Source organism: Tachysurus fulvidraco, chromosome 13 (genome assembly GCF_022655615.1).
Source record: "Tachysurus fulvidraco isolate hzauxx_2018 chromosome 13, HZAU_PFXX_2.0, whole genome shotgun sequence".
Classification (NCBI taxonomy): Eukaryota; Metazoa; Chordata; class Actinopteri; order Siluriformes; family Bagridae; genus Tachysurus; species Tachysurus fulvidraco.
Genome location: NC_062530.1, coordinates 13388401 through 13412528, shown reverse-complemented (window position 1 = coordinate 13412528; position 24128 = coordinate 13388401). Strand labels below are relative to the sequence as shown.

Here is a 24128-nt window from a genome sequence, read left to right as displayed (position 1 = left end):
CTTTACAGTGTACGTAGACATTTTTCATGTAGCTAGTAAAACTATAACCTAGTTAAGAGCACCACAGAAGCAGAGCAAGACCTACTTGTCAGGCATAAGAAAGTGCAGGAGAGACCACAACTCTTTCAATGAATTCTGCAGTGGTGTTCCAGTTATAAGTAGCCTGTGGTTTGACCTGAAATCTATTAGTGTTTTATACAGCAGAGAGTCGTCATTCTTCAGCCGATGAGCCTCATCTACCCCAAGAAATGCCCAGTTTATGTTTCCCAAAACACTCTGCAGTAACAAGAACAAAAACTGACATGTTTTCAATGCATTGACAGGATACAGCTACAGTACCTAAATACATATAAAGGTGTGCAGCACTTTAGTGCAGAGAATAATATCTCTTATCACCTTATCCTTTAATAAAATTTCATATGTGGTCAAAAGTGTGTTGAACTTTATTCGTTTGGTCTGCTGGTGAATCCATTCATAATCACGAATCTATAAGATACAGAGATTGGGGGGAAAAAATCAGTTTAACAAAAAACATACATAATCGAATTATACACAAAACCAAGATCCATTTTGACATTCAAGTGCACTTTTACCGTCTTTCTGCTCAAAACATCCCCCAGATAGACCACAACATTCATATCAGGAGCCCAAGTACTGAACTCGCGCTGCCAGGAAGTTAGTGTGGAAAGGGGCACAACCAAGAGGAAGGGGCCATATAGCTGGTGTTGATGGAACAGGTAGGAAAGGAATGAAATGGTCTGGATGGTCTTCCCTAGGCCCATCTCATCAGCTAATATAACACTGTTACACCTAGACAACATGAGCAACAACATTAGCAATTGACACAGACAAATTAATGTGACAAATTGAGTGCCCTATTATATGTATGTATGTACAAATGTATTTTAAAAACATGTCAATGTTTGCTATTTTAAATGAAAGATTATTTATACATTAAAAAACACTAAAGCACATAATGTAACAGCCTTCATATAGAATATATCTCTAAACACTAGTGGACACCTGATCATCACACCCTTATGCGCCTGTTGAATATCCCATTCCAGATTTGGTCCCATCCTCTGTAGTTATAATAACCTCCAATCTTATAGGAAGGTTATCCACTATTTAAGTGTCTGTGTGAATGTGGCTGTGGTGATTTGTGCTCATTCTGCCAAAAAAAAAACATTAAAAGTTGGGCACTGATGTTGCACAAGAAGGCCTGGCATCAATGTTCCAAATAATCCCTAAAATACTCAGTGGAGTTAAAATCAGGGTTCTGTGGAGAACACTCAACTTCTTGCACACCATGAAAGGAAAACATGCACACTGGCACTGTAATACTGCAACAGGTTTGGAATAGGATTCTTGGTTTCAGTAAAAGGAAATCTAGACAGTTGTGTGCTACGTTTGTGTGCACCTGTTTGGGTAAAGCCCATATGTAGATGTAAAGGTCAGGTCACCACACACCATTAAGCAATATTGTTTAGATAATTTGAGAGTATCTTAAAAGTAAAAATGTTAAAGGTATTCATGGGGCAAAGGTTAAGTTACATATTTGAGGTAGATTGAACATTAAGGATGCTTAAAATTACACAAAAAATTGTTCAAGCGTTTAATTTAATAAGCAAATATAATACAGAAAGTATAATAAAGAAGTACACTTAAAATACCTGCACCAAGAGTGTGCAAGCCAGTTTAATCCATCTAACTGGTAGTCTCTCAGCTCCAGGTTCTCATCTCCAATATAAGAGGGCTGTTTCTTTAGAGCCACAAATCTTGGCCTCTGTTTTAACACCTTCAAGGAAGTTAAGAGAAAGAGAAAGTTAAGAAAAGACTCAATTCTGAACTTCCACAATAAAAGTTGATTAGATGCAAACTAAGCAGCAATTACCCATTTTAATAAGTTTAAGACTTTAATATTAAAGTCACATATTAATAACAGAAAAGCAGTGAAAAAAATGACAACTGATTTGAAAAATTGCTTAAATAAGCCTCTTACCTTACAGTCTTTGGAGGGCATAGTCTTCGAGACATTCCTGTTGTTGAAACTGTCTATGCAAGACTGGAACTTTATTCCTATTAGGGCACCATCTTCCCAAGTGCACTCTGCATAGGGCAGACCCATCCACTTACATAAGTACTCAGGTTTGTTAGACGTGGTCTTATGAGCTGCATCAAGGAAGGTAAATGGTCAAAAGGATTTGTCTAAGGGCATTAGTAAAAGTCACTTTTGTTTTTTTGATAAATCCAGCAAGCAATGTGCAAGGAGTAACTCTACTACAAACATGACTTAAATTCAAATTAGATCTAGTAATATGTAGTCAGCTCTGTGTTGTAATAAATCACTTTAGATTTTATGTTTCCTTCAAACTTTAGTAACTAGAACATAGTGAATTAAAGTGAAGTAAAACGTACTTACAGGGAAAATCAGAGGGCACCTGTGATTTCCCGGTTTTCATAGCTGTAGAAGTAATAAAGATGTTATTCAAAATTCAGTAATTAAAAACTGAGATATTCAGAAAAGTAAATCATTTAAACATAAGCTTTCATTCAAGAAGCACCTTGTGTACTTACCAATGACTCTCTCTACTATCTGAAACTGCTTGTTCAGATCAATGGTTAACTCTTGTTGGCAGTTGTAATATTCCAAATCCTCTGGTGAGGCTTTTTTCAACCTATGAGAGGCCAAATTCTGTCATTTAATTAAAATGTTGTAGACACTTGGAGGTTATATATACAAACAAGAATTATAATTTTAACATGACTATCCCATAATTTTAAAATGACTGAACCAAAGAAAAGAAATTAGAGTACTAACCATACTATAGTCAAATCTGACAGTTTTATGACATTCATAGACGAATATGCATGCTCAAATCTCCTTACCAAGCACTGAGCTCGTCATTTTTCTTCCTAAAGTTTTCCAGTTTTTTCATCCCTTTGGCCTTTTGCTGAGTGAGTGAGTCCACACTTTCCCATGTATTGTGGATATAGGACCATCCCTTCCATTTGATAAGAAACTGAGTTTCACCTTCTTCCTTGTCAGGATCAAAATCTGCCATAGGGTCCCCGTTGGCCATTACCGCATAGAGTGTGGTGGCTACTCCAGTAGCTGTGTAAAGGACAAACCTTCTCTTTTTAACAGCATCACAGCATTTATACACAGGCAAAAACAATGGTTGGACAATATTACACTATATGCTATAGTTTACATTTACATACTTATAAGTTAAATTAAAAAGTATTGCTGTTATAAAAACTCAAAAGAGTTTGGGAAGACGATAGTTTTATTGAAGAGATAAAATGTGTTCCTTTTTGGAAATGCATATAGTTGTAGTCAAGTTTCGACACAGGTTGCAGAATCTGCAAAATAATACTTAAAAATGTTCAATATGTATTTATTTATTACTGCCCTGGGTAAGCTATTTTACATAACAGGCAGTTCTATGTAGTCCACTTGACAAAAGGTAACATTCACAAAAACAGTTCAAAGATTTTAATACACTTGATGCTGAATACTGTTTTGTTACCAAGATGATCAATGACTGTTTTTAAGTTTTGTGATAGTTGTTCATGAGTCCCTTGATTGTCCAAATCAGTTTTCCCACCATTCTTACAAAAATACTCCAGGCACTGCAATTACTTTGCTTACCAGCACCCTCTGCATATTTGAATTGTACACTTGAGCAAAGCTCTGATGTTTAAAAAAGACGGAAGTTTCTCTGGTTAAGATATGCCAAATGCCATTAATTTTTATGTAATGCAATTCTTCTAGTTGAGCTGAGTTGTTTGATGTGGTGATTAGGTGATGATGGTGATATGATTGATAAGGTGAGGCAAGGATAATCTGGGCTATATTGCAAGGGAAGAATTACTTCAATGGCAAAACTGAGAACATCAGGCAGAAACTCCAGACTATTAAAACAAACAAACAAATAAAACAAACAATGAAAAAACAATTTGATAGCTAATCCTGTAGACAATGATAATCACGGTTTATGATTAGCACTTAGAATGGTTAACTCCCCATTGAGAGATCCATTTAATTTCACTGAGGATCCTGAGACATCTATCAGCTACACTTTGACTTTGCTTCATGAAATAGTTGGGCATACGAAGAGGAGATGCGAACTACATGCGGTGTTTGAGGACAACAACCTCCTCATCAATACAACATTTGTATATTTATTTACATTTGTAAACATTTGTAGATTGTATATTTATAAATCACACCCTCCATGTCAACCACATAAGGATGGGTTCCCCTTTGAGGCTGGTTCCTCTCCAAGTTTCTTCCTTTACCATCTAAGAGAGTTTTTCCCTTGCCACAGTCACAAATAACACTCATGAAATGTATCAGTCAGGATTTAGGCCGTACACCATAGAACAGATTTGGTTAAAGGGTAAATTACCTGTTATAGACCTATGATTTGTGTTGTGTCTTCTTGCTGGTGTGGCTTGGCCTTACTGAAGCATTTGGCACAAATGATCAAACTATGGGGCTTTTTTCTGCGTTTATGCATTTTCTGTGATCAGGGAGCTATCCGATCGCAAGAAGACCAGGTCTAAATGCCCTCTGAAACGTTTTCGAGACGGATATAAATCCGATCGTTCAAACCACTTCAGGAGGTGGTCGTAGACGCATTTCAGATGAAACTGGACAGGTGTAAATGAATGTGGTTGTTCAAGCCACATACGTCAGTGCTATACTCCTCCCAAACGGAAGTACGTCACTCGCAAGTGATCTTTCACCCAGGTGCATGGAACAGTTTTAACAAATCAGATAGCTGATCGGATCAGAGAAAACATATGAAGTGACCAGGTGTAAAAAGGCCCTTAATTACTTGATAGGCTAGAGCATGTTGTTGGTGTTATAGGAACAGCCCTTTCCTGGTTCAGGTCTAATTTGACTGATTATTATCAGTTTGTGGACGTAAATGATGACTTCTTTATGCATACTAAAGTTAAGTTTGGTATTCCACAAGGTTTAGTTTTAGGCACACTGCTACAATTATGGCATTCAGCGGATGCCCTTATCCAGAGCAGAGTACAAAAGTGACTTTGAAGTCTCTATAATTGAACACATCAGCACTGTTTCACTAGGTTCACTAGTTAGGGTTACCAACAACTTAGTACTTTAATTGTTTCAGGAGGTGAAATGTCTTCACCAGTGACTGAGCTGTTCACACATCTATGGAAACTTAATTCCACCAACTTGGTGCAGGAACAAAATAGAGTCTTACGGTACACCTACCTCGTACCCAGAGAGATCAGTCGAGCAGTACTTTTGTGTTTGTTTTTGTAAGCCCTCCCAACTACGTCTCTTCCCCGTGCTATTGGCTGGATGGGCATTTCTGGCAGATATTTAAACCTAGTCAGCGAGAGCTTCAGGAGGGAGCCAGTTTTGAAATGTTGTGAGTTGTGGTTTGAATGGCATGGAACATAGAAAGATGAAAAAGTTTTATTCTTGGACAAGAATCTGTATGCTCACTAGAGATGTTGCTCCATCATGATCTGGGATGCTTTTTCCTTCAATGGGAAAATGGAGATTCAGGTTGTGCAGAAGCATCAAACAGTGGCTGGCTATGTAGACATATTGCAGAAGGCATAGTTTTGACTGAGGGCCCTTGTCTGTGTAGTAATGGCTGGTCTTTCAACAGGAAAATGCTGCAATTCACAATGTCTGCCTGACAAAGGACTTCTTCCAGGACAATAACGTTACACTTCTGGACCATCCTGCATGTTCTCCTGATCTAAATCCCCTTGAGAATGTTTGGGGATGGATGGCAAGGAAGGTTTACAAAAACAGACATCACTTTCAGACTGTGGATGCCCTTTGTGAAGCCCTCTTCTCCAAATGGATTATCAACCAACCTCCAGGAAACAGTTGCATCAAGCATGCCAAAACAAGTGTTTGAAGTTATCAAAAAGAACAATGGGGCTATTCACTACAGAGTCCTTTTTTGACACTTCTAGTTCTGTTGTGGGCTTTTAGTTATGTTATGGGCATTTGTTCTTAAACTTTTGATCAGCTTTTGAACAGCCTGTTTGAGTTTTAAAGCCGTCTTTAATAAATTGCCAATTTCTATTTTTTTTGTCTCGCTCCTTTTTCTTCTTTTGACATTTTGAAGCAGTTCTTACAACATGGTTAAGTGCTACCAGTGTGAAATGCAAATACTGGAATGTTTTCCCTGGTCTTAAGATTTTGTTCGGGAATCTCTCTCTCTAATTTTTATATTATATATATATATAATACAATACATGCATGTTTATTACAGAATATCCCTGGTGCCACTCACTCCTTGTTAGCTTAGAGTAGCTAGATTGCTCAACTCCTCGAGCATGGGCAACAACAGGAATCAGGCAGTTAGTCAGTGAAATCAAAATTCTAAAAACATTCCTTAAAAGGAGATAAGGAACAAGGTGGTGATATACAAGCTTCCAACCTGTTTAATAATGGATACAATCCTGAAACAAGAAAACCTCACCTCCTTTCTTGCCAATCCTGGCATCCATGACTTTTTCAATGGTCTCACTGTCATCATCTTGCACATCTTCTGTTCCCTCTGCCATTTCAATCAGGTCATCAGAGTCTGTTTCAAAATCATGCTGGTCCTCCTTATAACTGCAGTCAATAGAAAATCACTTAAAAAAGCCTCCACAAATAATATAGCTAACATATCTTAAAGAAATGTATATACAGTTGCAATCAGAAATATTCAACCTCCAAAGAGTTTTAAGGATTTATGAAAAATCTTTTCAAAGTGTGGGATTCTGCTTTGGATGACTTCTTTATGAGTTAAGCGATGCATAAAATCAATGCAGAAAATGTATGATGTAGTATTTGTGTGTAACAGTATATTTAGTTAAGATAGCCATGTCACAATTATTCAACCTCTATATAATAGTTATTTTTAAAGATTTCTGAAAGTTTTTATGGCCTGAAGTGGAGCTGAAACATCATTAAGCCTTTGGGAACTCTATAACGATCCTTCATTTGCTTCAGCTGTGATGCATATACAGTATAAACCCCAACCATGAAGGTGTTCAAGGTGAGTTGCAATCATGGGAAAGACAAAGGAGCTTCCACAAAAGAGAGAGGAGATTATTTCATCACATCAACGGCCTTGGGTATAAGAAGATTTCCAAAATATTTAACATTCCAAGAGACACCATTGGGAGCATTATAAGGAAGTTAAAAACTTATTGAACAGCTGCAAACCTTCCTGGCCGTGGAAGAAAGCCCACAATTTCATCAAGGGCCCTTAGCAACTTAGTCAGGACAGCTAAGAAAACCCCAGTGTGACTGCAAGAAAGCTACAGGATGACCTGATAAGAGCTTGTACAAGTGCTATAAGACGTGCACCGAATAATTAAGGACTTCATGGCCGGACCACAAGACGCACTCCACTCTTAACCTCACGGAACATCAGGAGTCGACTAGAATATGCCAGGAGGAATTTGGAAAAAACTAGAGTTCTGGGAGACAGTTCTATGGACTGATGAAACCAAACTGGAACTTTTTGGACATATGGACCAGCGGTACATCTGGCGTGCAAAAGGTCAGGCTTGTGACCAAAAGAATACCATCCCCACGGTCAAGCACGGAAGTGGGTCATTTATGATGTGGGGCTGTTTTTCTGCAGCAGGAACTGGCGATCCTGATCATGTACCTGGCAACATGAATTCCCAGAAATACCAGGTCATTTTAAAGAATAACGTGATGCCTTTTGCTGACAAATTAAACCTTGGTGATCATTGTATCTTCCAGCAAGACAATGATCCCAAACACACATCCAAATCAACTAATGCTTGGTTGGGGAAAAGATGCTGGAGCGTCCTGAAGTGGCCTTCTCAGTCACCAGATTTCGATCCAATTGAAAATCTTTGGTTGGATTTGAAGAAGGCACGTGCAGCACGGTAGCCATCAAACATCACTGAGTTAAAGACTTTTGCATGTGAAGAATAGGCAAAGATTCCAATCGAGAGGTGTAAGATGCTTGTCAGCACTTATGGAAACCGTTTGTTAGAAGTTCTAAAAAATAAAGGACACTCCACAAGGTACTGAAAAAAAAAATGCGGCCTAGGGCTTTTGAGCCACATGCACCAAATTCGGATATGTCGGATAATCCCATAATGACTGCAGTATTGACATGAAATGTCCAAACCCTCAGTAGCCACTTTTTGCCAAAAGTATTGGCACCCCACCGGGTATTCTGGTGACGTCACTCGACACCACATGACATCACGTGTAGCCCCGCCCCCAAAACAAGCGAAATTGAAAATGTGCACAACATGGACATGTCCATCCATCCATTTTCTACCACTTATCCGGGGCCGGGTCGCGGGGGCAGCAGTCTAAGCAGGGATGCCCAGACTTCCCTCTCCACAGACACTTCCTCCAGCTCTTCTGGGGGAATACCGAGGCGTTCCCAGGCCAGCCGAGAGACATAGTCCCTCCAGCGTGTCCTAGGTCTTCCCCGGGGCCACATGCCCGGAACACCTCCCCAGGGAGGCGTCCAGGAGGCATCCGAAACAGATGCCCGAGCCACCTCAGCTGACTCCTCTCGATGTGGAGGAGCAGCGGCTCTACTCTGAGCTCCTCCCGAGTGACCGAGCTCCTCACCCTATCTCTAAGGGAGCGCCCAGCCACCCTGTGGAGGAAACTCATTTCGGCCGCCTGTATCCGGGATCTCGTCCTTTCGGTCATGACCCAAAGCTCATGACCATAGGTGAGGGTAGGAACGTAGATCGACCGGTAAATAGAGAGCTTCGCCTTGTGGCTCAGCTCTTTCTTCACCACAACAGATCGGTATATCGACCGCATCACTGCAGAAGATACACCAATCCGCCTGTCGCTCCATCCTTCCCTCACTCGTAAACGAGACCCCAAGATGCTTAAACTCCTCCACTTGAGGCAGGAACTCTCCACCAACCTGAAGGGGGCAAGCCACCCTTTTCTGACGGAGAACCATGTCCTCGGACTTGGAGGTGCTGATTCTCATCCCTGCCGCTTCACACTCGGCTGCAAACCGTCCCAGTGCACGCTGAAGGTCCTGGTTTGAGGAAGCCAGCAGGACATCATCATCTGCAAAAAGCAGAGACGAAATCCTGTGGTCCCCAAACCGGACTCCCTCCGGCCCCATACTGCGCCTAGAAATCCTGTCCATATAAGTAATGAACAGGACCGGTGACAAAGGGCAGCCCTGCCGGAGTCCAACATGCACCGGGAACAAGTCTGACTTACTGCCAGCAATGCGAACCAAACTCCTGCCATATAGGGACCGGACAGCCCTTAACAGAGGGCCCCGGACCCCATACTCCCAGAGCACCCCCCACAGGTCACCACGAGGGACACAGTTGAAAGCCTTCTCCAGATCCACAAAACACATGTGGACTGGTTGGGCAAACTCCCATGAACCCTCCAGCAACCTGGCGAGGGTATAGAGATGGTCCAGTGTTCTACGACCGGGACGAAACCCGCATTGCTCCTCCTGGATCCGAGGTTCGACTATCGGCCGGATTCTCCTCTCCAGTACCCTGGCATAGACTTTTCCGGGGAGGCTGAGGAGTGTGATCCCCCTATAGTTGGAACACACCCTCCGGTCCCCCTTCTTGAACAGAGGGACCACCACCCCAGTCTGCCAGTCCAGAGGCAACCTCCACGCGATGTTGCAGAGGCGTGTCAACCAAGACAGCCCCACAACATCCAGAGACTTGAGGTAATCAGGGTGGATCTCATCCACCCCCGGTGCCTTGCCACTGAGGAGCTTCTCAACTACCTCAGTGACCTCAGCTTGGGGAATCGACGAGTCCACAACTGAGCCCCCGCCCTCTGCTTCCTCAGTGGAAGACATGTCGGTGGGGTTGAGGAGAACCTCAAGCCAACCAGGCTCGATAGGACTCCTTCAGCTTGACGGCATCCCTGCATGGTCCAGTGAACATGGTCCACTCGGACTCAGTGTCTCCAACCTCCCTCGGGATCTGGTTGAAGCTCTGCCGGAGGTGGGAGTTGAAGATCTCTCTGATCGGAGACTCTGTCAAACGTTCCCAGCAGACCCTCACAGTACGTTTGGGTCTGCCAAGTCTGTCCAACTTCCTCCCCCGCCATCGGATCCAACTCACCACCAGGTGGTGATCAGTTGACAGCTCCGCCCTTCTCTTTACCCGAGTGTCCAAGACATACGGCCGGAGGTCAGATAAAACAACCACAAAGTCCTCCTTGAACCGCCACCTTATTGTGGTAGAGGGGTTTGCGTGCCTGAATGATCCTAGGAGCTACGTTGTCAGGTCCTGGGTGACAGGCCAGACAAAGAACGGTTCAAAAAACCCTTATGAGTAAAGTAAAATCAAGGTCCGTGACGTCGCTCGGTAAGGCGCAACCGGGGCCCCGCCCTGGAGCCAAGCCCGAGGTTGGGGCTCGCATGCGAGCGCCTGGTGGCCGGGTCTTGAACCACGGGGCCCGGTCGGGCTCAGCCCGAAAGAGCGACGTGGGGCCGATCTCCTGTGGGCCCACCACCTGCAGGAGAAACCGTAAGGGGCCGGTGCAATGTGGATTGGGTGGCAGTCGAAGGCGGGGGCCTCGGCGACCCAATCCCCAGACACGGAATCTGGCACTAGGGACATGGAATGTCACCTCGCTGGAGGAAAAGGAGCCTCCTGAGCTGGCGCGGGAGGTTGAGAGATACCGACTAGATCAGGAGTCGGCAACCCGCGGCTCCGGAGCCGCAAGTGGCTCTTTCATCTCTCTGCTGCGGCTCCCTATAGATTTGGAAAATAAATATTTTATTTAATTTTTTTATTTTTGTGAGTTAGTTTTTAAAAAAATGTAATTCTAAATTCTAAGATCATGATTCTCTTGTAACATTAAAATAAACCGTGTTTAAATTTTTTTTTTTTTTGGTCGCTCAAAATATGCGTCATAACTGCCGACTTGCGAAATCCGACACACAGAAGCAGACCCATTTTTGGTTTGCTGCAGCCGGCAAGTACATGCAGGGCGTTCAAGTGTCACGCATTGAGAGTGACAGTCATGCATTTGGGTCTTTTCTCACGCTCTCCCGCCGCGCATCATATTCTCACATATTCTCACGCTGTCTCTTCTGTGGAACCGGGCAGGAATCAAGCACATCTCAGTTCTTAGTCGAGCCTGACACTTATCAGCCAATAAAAAAAAGAGGCTACACAATAGCTAATCAGAAAATAGCACTATCGGGGAATGATTTAACGCAACATCCAATGAAAAAAAGCGAGGGGTTGGAGAGGTCATGCTTGCCTGTCTTCAAAACTTGAGAGCCCTGGTCATGAATATGAAGGACTCAATTATATATTAAACATTTTATTTGAAAGTAACCTTCAACCCAGCATCTTTTTTCTTAAGGTTAGATCAAACTGTTCACTGTTTAAGGTTGCCGACACCTGGACTAGATATAGTTGGGCTCACCTCCACACACAGCTTGGGCTCTGGAATCCAACTCCTTGAGGGAGGCTGGACTCTCTACTACTCTGGAGTTGCCCATGGTGAGAGGCGGCAGGCTGGTGTGATCTTGCTCATAGCCCCCCAGCTCAGCAACCATGTGTTGGAGTTCACCCGGGTGAACGAGAGGGTCGTCTCCCTGCGCGTTGGGTCGGGGATAAGTCTCTCATGGTTATTTGTGCTTATGGGCCAAATGGCAGTGTAGAGTACCCGACTTTCTTGGCGTGTCTGGAAGGGGTGCTGGAAAGTGCTCCGACCGGGGACTCCGTCGTTCTACTGGGGGACTTCAACGCTCACGTGAGCAGTGACAGTGACACCTGGAGGGGCGTGATTGGGAGGAACGGCCCCCCCGACCTGAACCCGAGTGGTGTTCTGTTATTGGACTTCTGTGCTAGTCGCAGTTTGTCCATAATGAACACCATGTTCAAGCATAAGGGTGTCCATTAGTACACATGGCACCAGGACACCCTAGGTCGGAAGTCGATGATCGACAACATGGACATGTGACATATCAAAACACTCAGCACAATGAGGGGAACTGCCCCACGGGTATTATGGTCACGTCACATGCTCATGTCCGCTCACCTCCAAAAGTATTGGCACCCTAGCGGTCCAGTAGCTTTCACAATCTTTCTGTCCACTCGCCTCCAAAATGCACCGGCCTTTGCGAATACTTGCACCGTCAAAACCAACATCAAAGGTTGTCACGACAAACTTTACAAAACTAGTTATTATGTTGGCTTTGTAGAAGCCAACATTCTGATTTCCGTTATAAGCTTATTATTATGTTGGCTTTGTAGAAGCCAACATTCTGATTTCCGTTATAAGCTTATTATTATTATTATTATTATTATTATGTTGGCTTTGTAGAAGCCAACATTCTGATTTCCGTTATAAGCTTATTATTATTATTATTATTATTATTATTATTATTAGACAAAAATGTATTTAAAAAAAATGCGGCCTAGGGCGTTCGAGCCACATGCACCAAATTCGGATATGTCGTAGACCCTGGTCTGAAGTTTGTTGCTTCTATTTTTCTAAGCGATCGGAATTCCGGCATTCCCGGTACGGAAGCTCAAAGTGGCCTTTTTCCCATAGACTTCCATTATAAACTTTTGAGGTTTATAACTCAGCAAGTTTTAGAGCGATTTACACCGAACTCGGACAGGTTCTTTAGGACCTTACTCCGGACGAAGTTTTTATTTAGGAGTTCCGACGGAATTTTCGGTTTTCCCGTAGTCGACGATCGAACATCCCATAGACTTGAATAGGGAATTCCGAAAAGTCCTCTAAGCTCTCACACACACAATACATCCAACATTAAGAATTGCATGTACTGTTCTATGCAGTATAATAAGTAGAATCCCATAATGACTGCAGTATTGACATGAAATGTCCAAACCATCAATAGCCACTTTTTGCCAAAAGTATTGGCCCCCCACCGGGTATTCTGGTGACGTCACTCGACACCACATGACGTCACGTGTAGCCCCGCACCCAAAACAAGCGAAATCAAAAATTTGCACAACATGGACATGTGACATTTCAAAACAGCACAATGAGGGGAACTGCCCCACGGGTATTATGGTCACGTCACATGACGTCACGTTATGTCACATGTAGCCCCGCCCCAAAAACAAGCTAAATTTAAAATTTGCATGACATGGACCTGTGACATATCAAAACACTCAGCACAATGAGGGGAACTACCTCACGGGTATTCGGATCATGTCACATGCTCATGTCCACTCACCTTCAAAAGTATTGGCACCCTAGTGGTCCAGTAGCTTTCACAATCTTTGTCCACTCGCCTCCAAAATGCACCGGCCTTTGCGAATATTTGCACCGTCAAAGCCATCAAAGTTTGTCACGACGAACTTTACAAATCTAGTTATGATTGCAACTGTATTTTTAAATATGCATAAAAATTTATAATTCAAAGCTATAATTGTTCTACTTCCTTTCAAGCTTGCTGCTTCACAAACAGACACTTAAACAAGTTAACCATGAATACAATACCTAATTTTAGTAGCTGCTCTTCGCCGTGTCTGTCTTTTTGGGGTATCCCCTTCTTCATCATCGTCATCTTCATCAGATGTTTCCTGCTTCCTCTGTTTCCGTCCCTTTTGAGACTGATGCTGCTTGGTTGAGGATGATTTGGGCTGTGGCCTAAAAGCAATCGATAAAGTAAACATGCAGAGCTTATTTTCAACCACCACTCTGGGTCACTTGTAAATTTTTGCTTCCCTATTGCCCTGTAGAATAGTGTAGTGACTCATCGGCCAGTGACATTGAAACAGCTTTCACACACTGTCAACAACAACAAAAAAAAAATATCAGAATTTTCACAAGTTACTAATTACAGATCTATAATACGTATGACCCAAGGCACTGTATTTAACCTGAATGTTCTGCTTTTTACTGCCCAGTAGTGTATGCCCCACTACTTAAATCATAATATTTTTTATTTAATAAAATACATACACTTAATTACCACTTTATTAGGTCTACATTTGCAATTACTCACTATAGGCACAAGAGTGTACACAGCCATGGTCAAAATGATCTCAAGATGTTTTACTGTTGGGATAACAACAAAGTGACTGATGGTAGACCTCACTTTTTATAGTTCTCAGCAGTACAATCAATGATGGCAGAATATCTGTCCCTGATGCTTTTTTAAAAGTGACTTCCTTGCCTCCCCTCTTGACACCATGCCATCCTACAAAATTATTCGTCTTACTGTGCATGCATATGCACTCAAACCTGCCTGCTGCTATTCCTGAAAATTAGTTAATATTTGTCTCATTTTCAAAATTCTGGCCACACCTGTAAAGCCCATCTATGGAAGTTTGCACTTTAAAATCCCATGCCATACCCATCTATAGCTTGGAGCTCAAGAAGAAAGACTGTAGGAGTCTATGATCTTATGTATAAAGAAGAGGGTGTTAAATTGCGTGTTAATCTGCCCTGTGTTGGATCTTTGGCAGCAGTTAAAAAAAGCTAGAGTTGGCTTGTGCTACATAGATCAGAGTAAGCCAAAAATGCAAGAAAATTGGGGAAGAAAAAATAAAATAAAATAAAAAATAAAATAAAAAATGGAAAATGTGAGAACCAATGGGTCAGTCATTAAAAAAACACTTAAACATGCCTGGTAATGTGAAAGTCAACATTAATACCACAATTATTGTACGTAAAATAGATGAAACTTAATACTACAGAGCTAGCAGAACAGAACATTATACCTAATCCTTGCAAACATCATGCACCAAGAATTAAGTCGCTTAGGTTAACTAACTAACTAACTAACTAACTAACTAACTAAATAACTAACTAACTAACAAATCTTTGACAGTATTTTTAACAAAGAATGGCTACTGAGAGGTATATGCTGATCCATGTATTCATACAAAGTTATTAACAAACATTGAGGAGCAAAGTATGAACACACTCTAAATTTGTCATTTTCATTTTTTAAAAATGTCTAGTTAGTCATTTTCATTACACTGAAAATGAAATGTTACCTTACTTATATATATATATATATATATATTAAATAACCCACCTGTCACAATGGTCACAACTATATTTAGAAACTACTGCTTATTACTTGAAGAGGAAGGCTGTAGCGTATTCCATCCAGTACATTTTAATTAATATTTAGATAATGAAGACATACAGTGGTGTGAAAAAGTGTTGGCTCCCTTCCTGATTTTGTATTTTTTTGCATGTTTTTCACAATTTAATATTTAAATTTGTTTGATTATTTGAAACATTAGTCAATTCAACCATTCAGGTGAGTCGTCACTGCGCTCTTGGGATAATTTTGGTCGGCCTGCCACTCTGGCAAAGGCTCACCAATGTTCCATATTTTGCCATTTGTGGATAATAGCCCTGACTGTGGTTCGCTGGAGTTCCAAAGCTTTAGAAATGCCCTTATAACCTTTTCCAGACTGAAAGATCTTAAATACTTTCTCTCTCATTAGTTCCCAAATTTCTTTGTATCTTGGCATGATGTGTAGTTTTGAAGATCTTTTGGTCTACTTACATTAAGTAGACATGCATGCCAAAAAAAATTAACACTTTCACACCACTGTATGCTTACCACAGTTCTACACTAGATTTACACATAATAATCATAGGCTTCAGATGATAGCATTGTTGTTTTGAATGGCTATCATTTTGTTTTTAGGAGCCAGGAGTCACAGCAGTAGAATGCATTTCACAGATCCACTTCAAATCCAATATGGTGCTATTCATGTCTTTAGCCTGACTTGGTAGCCTCATGGTACATGGGCACCAGAGAAAGCATTGCTCACACATTTGGACAATAAGGACCCATAAGTACAAAGGTTGTTCATAGACTTCAGCATTCAACACAATCATTCCTCAGCACCTGACTGAGAAGCTGAGCCTGCTGAGCCTGAACACCTTCTTCTGCAACTGAATCCTGGACTTTCTGAATGAGAGAGCTCAGTCAGTCCAGATTGGGAGCAGCATATCCAACAACACCACACCGAACAATAGGGCTTTTCATTTGCTTTCCACTCACATGCATTATTGAAACATTTTCATTAATAAATAATGGCTGGTTTATTTGATTGGATTAACCTTTTTACCCTATTTTTACTTAACCTATTTTTAGAACTTGGTGTGTTAATCTGATGATGTTTTGGGTCACATTTATGCAGAAATATAAAAATTCTAAAAGGTTTACAAGCTTTCAAGCACCACTATACCTGTATATAAACTGTGTGCACAATTATTAGTGAAGTGAAGTGAAGTTTTGGCTTTCTTAAGAGAATATGTATATGTACACCGTTATTAGGCAACTATTAGTGTGCAGAATTATTATGCAACTAAATGAAAAACAAAGATTTTCCCATCACACTTGTTTATTTTCACCTGTTAAAGTGAGAATAATAAACAAACTCAATTTACAAATAAACATATTTTTTTTTAAAAAACCCTCAGTGACCAATATAGCCAAGCTTCCTTTTGATAACAGTCACAAGCCTTCCATTCATGGAGTCAGTCAGTTTCTTGATCTGGTCAGAATCAACTTTTTGTGCAGCTGCAACCACAGCCTCCCAGACACTGTTCAGAGTGGTGTACTGTTTACATTAACTGTAAATTTCCTGCTTAAGAAGGACCCAAAAGTTCTCAATAGGGTTTAAGTCAGGTGAAGAAGGGGGCCATGTCATTTGTTTTTCATCTTTAAGGCACTTACATGTGATGGAGCGTTTGTCTTGCATAAAAATCAAAGTCTTCTTGAAAGTTGCAGACTTTTTCCTGTACCACTGCTTGAAGAAAGTGTCTTCTAAAAATTGGCAGTAGGTCTGCGAGTTGATCTTGAGTCAATTTTCAACCCGAAAAGGTCCAACTAGCTCATCTTTAATAATACCTGCCCATACCAGTACCCCACCTCCACCTTGCTGCCGTCTGAGTTGAAGTGGAGCTCTGTGTCCGTTAGTGATCCAACCACGGGCCCATCCATCTGGTCTGCCAAGAGTCACTCATCTCATCAGTCCACAAAACCTTTGAAAAATCTGTCTTAAGATATTTCTTGGCCCATTCTTTACATTTCAACTTGTGTCTCTTGTTCAGAGGTGGCCGGGTATCAGCCTTTCTTACTTTGGCCATGTCTCTGGCAATAAAGCTGATTCTGAACACCTCATACTTCGACACTCCAGGTAGGTTGCAGTTGTGGAATATGGCAGCACTGGAGGATAAGGGATTCCTGGTAGCATCAGGATGAAGATTCTTCTCAAATCTTTGGCGGTTAATTTGCGCCTTTCTTCTCGACACAATTCTTGCGAACCTGTTGACTATTTGCAACAAAACTTTTGATGGTTCTGTGATCACGACCCAAAATCTTAGATATTTCAAGAGTGCTGCATCGCTTTGAAAGACATTTTACAATTTTTGACTTTTCAAAGTCAGTTAAATCTCTTTTTTGGCCCATTTTTCCCAGAGGAGAAGAATCTGCCTAATAATTATGCACACCTTGACATAGGGTGTTGATCTCCTTAGTCAGATCTACCATGCTTATGAATAGACATTAGGTTATTTTCTGGATAATGCTCCATCTTTTTACACTAAACCCACCTTCAGCATAAAATTTCAGTGAACATTTGTCTTATTTTATCTTCTAGGATGCTGATGAATAATTAGAATTTGTCCTCTGTAGCACCACATAGTTAGGCCCCAGTGAAACATCAAGTCATAAATGACAGCTTAAGATGAACTTAAAATTAAAACATAAATGAAAGCATGCTTCTACATTTCATTAACAAGAATACCAAAAGGGTGCCAAAAACTGACGTTTTATAATAAATATTTCTTTTTGATAAAGCTGTTTTTTTTTTATTATACCAGAATTGTTGAATCATAAATACAAATTAACTAATTCAATTTATAATTTACCCACTAATATCAAGCATCAAGAAAGAATGTTGGTCGTGACAAGACAATGTGCTTCTATGCTCTTTATTAACAGTCAGATTAAAATGAAACATTTTTACCCATAAGATCCTCACTGTTGAAATTTCATGACAAGTGGAGATACTAATTGAAATTTTATGCATCATGCAAGAAAATAACTTAATTTTCTAAATTAAATTCTAATTAATGTTATTCTGAACTCAAGGGATTAATAAAATGATAGGTTGAAACTCTTCAATGAAAATTTAATCACAGAAATTTTTTCATTAAGGCCTGACCAAACTGCTCATTGTGTAATGTTACATGAGATGTCTGAAGGCCTAATTTCACTACATTCTTACCTTCTAACAGGAAGTCGTCTGGATCGAACTTTTTTCCCTTCCTGCTCAATCTCTGAACTGCTGGCTTCTTCCTCACCATCCTCTTCATCATTAGAGTCATCTTTCCAGGCATTTCTTTTAAGACAGAAATACCAAAAATATTCACCGGCTGGGTCTAGAAATAGCTTTAGCTATACTATTACACTGTTGAAGGACCATCATCATTCAGCAGCAACATAAAACAACTCTTGTGGACTGACTAAAAGTACTTACCACATGCATGTAGAAATCCTTATTACACAGAATGTATTAAACATCTGTCACCACTCTACTCACATTATATGTGGCCAAAGGTACCCAGACACCCTCTCTAATTAGTGGATGTGTCCATTTAATCAACACCTGTCATATTAAATTTACTAAATTAACTAACAGAAAATCATTAGCAGTGAACACAATCTGAGTGACTTTCTTCATGTTACCATCAAAGAAGATCTTTGCAACAAATCTGTTCTAAAGCTCTACAGCTTTCCTTTTAAATAATAATCAATGTTTTCAGTGTAAAATAAAACAGCCCATATGCAAAATAGGTAGAACTCCAAGAACATTCATAGAGCAGAAAAGGGATATTTTAAGAAATGGTTTGAACATGTAACTGGCAGGCACTGGAACATTTCCTTCTAGCTTTGGGCCCTAAGCTTTGCCTATGAAAACTACATTTGTTGTTTAAATGGATAAGCCAACATACAGGTAAAAAAAAAGGACAGCCATTTGGTAGTTGGATAAAATCAGGAAAATCTATGAGCGCTTTGGATAAGCATTGGATGATACAACAATCTGGCAATCTACCACAGGTGTACTAAAAAACAAACACTGAACAGCTCGGCCAAGCAAATCAATCATAATGTGGAAAAAGAAGAAATATGCTTATGACTTATTCAAGCTCAACTTTGACTTCAAATTATGTCTCCACCATGTTTCAATCACCAGGCATAATTTGATTGTGCATTTCGGCTAAGCATTTTATTTCACAATTTACAGCATAAAATTGTTGGCACCCTTCCATTAAAGAAAGAAAACCCACAATGGTCACTGAAATAGCTTAAAAATGACAAGTGTAATAATAATAATTATAATAAATTTACTGAAAATTGAGTTATGAAAATCAGACATTGCTTTAGAATTGCGGTATCAGACGCAGAACAAACAACACTCCACTGCAAAGTGTGTTTAAAGTCTGTTGCTAGCAAAGGTAGCAGTACGACTAATGTACTGCAGCACCTGAAACAGAGGCATGCTGTCGAGTGGGTTAGATGATGTGCACTGCAAAATGAAAAAGACTGCTTCAGCACAAGCACACCCACCAAAAAACAACCTACCGTCTTAGATTTACAAACTGTATCCAGTATAATAAGAAGGGGGCCCATTGGAAAGCGATCACGGATGCAGTCGCAATGTATATTGCTAAAGATATGGTGCCAATATATACTGTGGAAAAGCCAGGGTTTATTCACATGCTGAAAGTTTTGGACCCCAGGTATGTGCTACCAACCCGCAAATATTTGTCTGAAGTTGCCTTGCCTCAACTATGCCCCAAAGGGTTATCAGAATCCCAGAAGAGAAAATAAAACCAAAAAGTTAAAACTTATTTTGAACAATTTCTTTGCAATCTGCAGATTGATTTTTCAATAGGAGGGGGAAAATCAATTTAAATTGTAAATCAAAAAATCAATTAAAGTTTATTTGTATAGCGTTTTTACAATAGACTAGAATAGATTGTCTCAAAGCAGCTTTACAGAACAAACATAGAGCAGAAGGTAAACATAAGGAATAATAAAAGAAATAAGGAATAATAAAAGAAAAAGAATTAACAGAATAAAAATTCAAGATTATTATTAGATATATATAGTTCACAATGTATGTATTTATCCCCCTATGAGCAAGTCTGAGGTGACTCAGGCAGAAGTGGCAAGGAAAAACTCGCTTAAAATGGTAAAGATAGAAACCTTGAGAGGAACCGGACTCAAGGGGGACCCATCCTCATATGAGTGACACTAGGGGTGTGATTGTAATATACAGTCAAACAAATGTTGTATTGGTGTAAGGATCATGGACTTCAGATCTCCTTAGTATCACAGAGTCTAACTGGAGATGTCTCAGGATTCTTAGAGTCGGCCTCGGCTCAGTGGAGGTCCAAAGGCTTCGTCCCACAGAGGACGTTGGGAGCTGGTACAATGTCTGGATGCCTCGGGATGGGTACAAATAGAGAAGCATTGGAGGGGGAGGGGTCAAAAAAAAAAAGCGATTCAATTCTCCTCTTGTGGCCATGTCCAGGGAGGTTGGCTGCAGTCCCGTAGACCTTAAACTTCTAAATAATATGTGGAACTATAGTCACAGGAACATCAAGTTGCTTGGAGATGACTTAAGTTTAAGATGTCCCTATGATAATTTTTTTAGTCTTCTAAGGGTACCATAATTTTTGCCCCGGCCATTTTGATTAGTTTGTTTTTTAAATGCTTCTGTTGAACCACAATTCAAAAGAAATGTCTGCTTTTCATTAGTCAATGTTCAACAATTTTTTATTTATTATTATTTTTGTCAGTTTCAAGTTATTTCAGTGACCATTGAGGGTTATTCTTTCTTTATTGGAAGTGTACCAACAATTTTGTCCATGTGGGTATATCAGTCGAGCAGTGCTAGAAGATCTGAGGGAGCATGCTGCAATGTGAGTAGTGATAAGAGCTTTGAGGTAAGAGGGTGCTGGTTCATTTTTGGATTTGTAGGCAAGCATGAGTGTTTTGATTCTGATGCTTGCAGCTACTGGAAGCCAGTGGAGGGACCACAGCAGTGGGGTGGTGTCTGAACATGGGTATTTTCAATTATATGCAAAGGCTGAAATGCATTCAGATATTGACCTGTCAGCAGAGAGTTTAAGTAGTCCAGTCTCAAAATGGCAAGAGACTGAACAAATACCGGAGCAACCTGTATGGATAAAAATGGCCAAATCCTTCTGATACTATAAAGAAGAAACTGACATAAGCATGTCATGTTAGCAATAAGTGAGGAAAAGAATAGTTGATTGTCCATGGTTACCCCAAAGTTGTAAGCAGTGACTGGAGAGATCAGAGAGTATGAACAAATATACAGGTCTACAGAAGGTTATGTGCTGTAACAAAATATATGGTTAATACTATAAACAGTAATTTACAGATATGTATGATCTATGAATATAATATTCAAATGAATATATATGTACTATGAATATAATGTACAGATGCTGTTTTTTTTAGTTGGCTATTCCTACCAGAGGGCAGAAGTGAAAACAGTCCATGGGCAGGATGAGAGGAGTCCTTAAGAATGCTGCGAGCTCTACGCAGACAGCGTTTCTTGCGGATGTCCTCCATGGCAGGAAGTGGAGTCCCTATGATGCGCTGGTGTGGTTTTCACCACCTGCTGCAATGCCTTGCGTTGAGCAGCTCCCATACCACACTGTGACACAGCTGGTTAGGATGCTTTCTATTGCACAGCGGTAGAAGTTCACCAGGATATCAGAGGAAAGCTGATTTTTCTTTAGTGTCCTCAGGAAAAAGAGGTGCTGGTGAGCCTTCTTGACCAGGCTGGAGGTGTTGGTAGTCTAGGACAGGTCCGCCGAGATGTGGATCCCCAGGAACTTGAAGCTGGAAACGTGCTCAACAGCCATCCCCTTGATGGGGTTGTTGTCGTGCATGCCTCCTGACTCTTTCCTGAAGTCAACAAAGCTCATTTGCTTTGGAGGTGTTAAGGAGCAAGTTATTGTTATAGCACCATGTGGCTAGGTGCTGGATCTCCTCCCTGTAGGCAGTCTCATCATTGTTGGTGATGAGACCGATCACTGTGGTGTCATCTGCAAACTTGATGATGGAGTTTGATCCATTCACAGGCCTGCAGTCAGAGGTGAAGAGGAAGTAGAGGAAGGGGCTCAGCACACAGCCCTGTGGTACACCAGTGTTGAGTGTGATGGTGTTGGAGCAGATAGAGCCCAATTGAACCTGCTGGGGTCTGTTGGTCAGGAAGTCCATGATCCAGTTGCACGTTGTGGTGTTAATGCCCAGATCTACTAATTTGGCTATAAACTTGGATGGAATGATGGTGTTAAATGCTGAGCTGAAGGCAACAAACAGCATATGTGCATAGGTATTCTTATTGTCCAAGTGTGTGAGCACAGAGTGCAGTGCCATGGAAACTGCATCTTCTGTGCTCCTATTGCTGTGGTAGGCAAACTGGTGAGAGTCCAATGTGGATGGCAGAGAGTCCTTCGGGTGTGCCAGGACCAGCCGCTCAAAGCACTTCATGACAATGGGTGTCAGTGCTACAGGGCGGTAGTCGTTCGGGCACGTTGGGCTGGAGTGTTTTGACACTGGCACAATGGAGGTGCAATGAAAGTAGGAACAGCTGCTTGGGCAAGAGACAGGTCGAAGATGTCCGAGAAGACCCCAGCAAGCTGCACAGCACAGCGGCTTTGTGTACGCTGATCCGGCTCAGTGCATTGCAGACATCTGTGGAGGAGTGTGAGATTGGAGGGTGGTCAGCCGAGGTTTTGAACTTGGTGGCAGTCTCTCTGTTGTCTTTCTCAAAGCGAACCTAAAAGACATTAAGCTCATTCAAGAAGAGGACATCAGTGTCAACAGGGGTGGAGAGGGGGGATTTGTAATCACTGATGACCTGGATGCCTTGCCACATGTGTCGAGGGTCAGAGTTGGAAAAGTGCTCCTCTATCTTCCGCTTGTAGCAGTGCTTGGCCTCTTTGATGCCCCTCTTCAGGTTAGCTCTGGATGTGCTGTATGCCTGTGCGTCACCTGATCTGAAGGCAGTATTTTGTGCCTTCAACAGGAGGAGCACCTCCTTGTTCATCCATGGCTTCTGATTTGGGTATGTGATGATCTGTTTCTGAGTAGTAACACTGTCTATGGTGGTATTGATGTAATCCAGTACAGAGGTGGTGTAACAGTCAATGTCCATGTGAGTGTTGCTGGTTCCCTGAGATGCAAATGTACTCCAATCTGTGTGTTGAAAACTTTCCTGGAGTGTGAAATCTGCTTCTGCGGGCCAGACCTTCATGGTTCTTACTGATGGCTTCACTCGATTGATGAGGGGTGTGTATTTGGGGGTGAGGAACAAAGAAAAATGATCTGACTGTCCCAAGTGGGGGAGGGGGGTCACAACGTAAGCCCCAGCCATGTTTGTGTATACATGGTCTAAGGTTTGTTCCCTCTGGTGTGACAGGAAACATGCTGGTGATATTTGGGAGCACTGGTTTTAAGTTTGAGTGATTAAAATCACCCGCAACAATAAACACAGGTTCTGGATGAACAGTCTGTTGTTTACTGATGGCTGCATAAAGTTCTTTCATAGCAAGCTTAGCACCAGCATCAGGGGGGGGGGGGGGGAGATTGGGGTGTAAGCTGCAGTTATAATGGTAGAAGTGAACTCCTACGGTAGATAAAACGGTCTACATTTAACCGTGAGAAACTCCAGGTTAGCTGAACAATGTCACTCAACAATAACAGAGTTCGTGCACCAAGCTTTGTTAACATAAATGCACAATCCACCGCCTCCGGTCTTACCGGAGCCATCTAAATGTTCTATTCGCCTGGAGTGTGTGTCGTCCCGCTAGCTCAATAGCGTTGTCCGGAATGCCGCTGTGCAGCCATGTTTCTGTGAAAATCATCACATTGCAGTTCAATAGTTTCTTGTTGAGAGTGATGCTGAGTCGAATCTCCTCCATTTTGTTCACCAGCGAGTTAGATGCTGGGTAAAGAGAGCCGGTGTGGTGTTAGCTTTAGCTTAGCTTTCGCTCCACCACGAATCCCCCGCTTTTGTTTACGGTCTTGACGGCGCCTGCG

The 24128-nt window shown here is 41.4% G+C and overlaps 1 protein-coding gene across 3 annotated transcripts in view; it reads right to left on the bottom strand.

Annotated features, from left to right (window-relative positions):
- The window catches only part of chd2 (chromodomain helicase DNA binding protein 2), a 101950-nt gene that overhangs the window by 35202 nt on the left and 42620 nt on the right, over window positions 1-24128 (bottom strand). For all 3 annotated transcript variants that reach the window (XM_047822305.1, XM_047822303.1, XM_047822304.1), the window contains exons 5-15: window positions 18268-18381; window positions 13502-13651; window positions 6492-6628; window positions 2890-3115; window positions 2578-2678; window positions 2423-2464; window positions 2003-2172; window positions 1674-1798; window positions 594-810; window positions 397-486; window positions 86-276 (exon numbers count right to left, since the gene is read on the bottom strand). In XM_047822305.1, coding sequence (XP_047678261.1) covers window positions 86-276; window positions 397-486; window positions 594-810; window positions 1674-1798; window positions 2003-2172; window positions 2423-2464; window positions 2578-2678; window positions 2890-3115; window positions 6492-6628; window positions 13502-13651; window positions 18268-18381 — 1563 coding nt within the window. The remainder of the gene's footprint in view (window positions 1-85; window positions 277-396; window positions 487-593; window positions 811-1673; window positions 1799-2002; window positions 2173-2422; window positions 2465-2577; window positions 2679-2889; window positions 3116-6491; window positions 6629-13501; window positions 13652-18267; window positions 18382-24128) is intronic.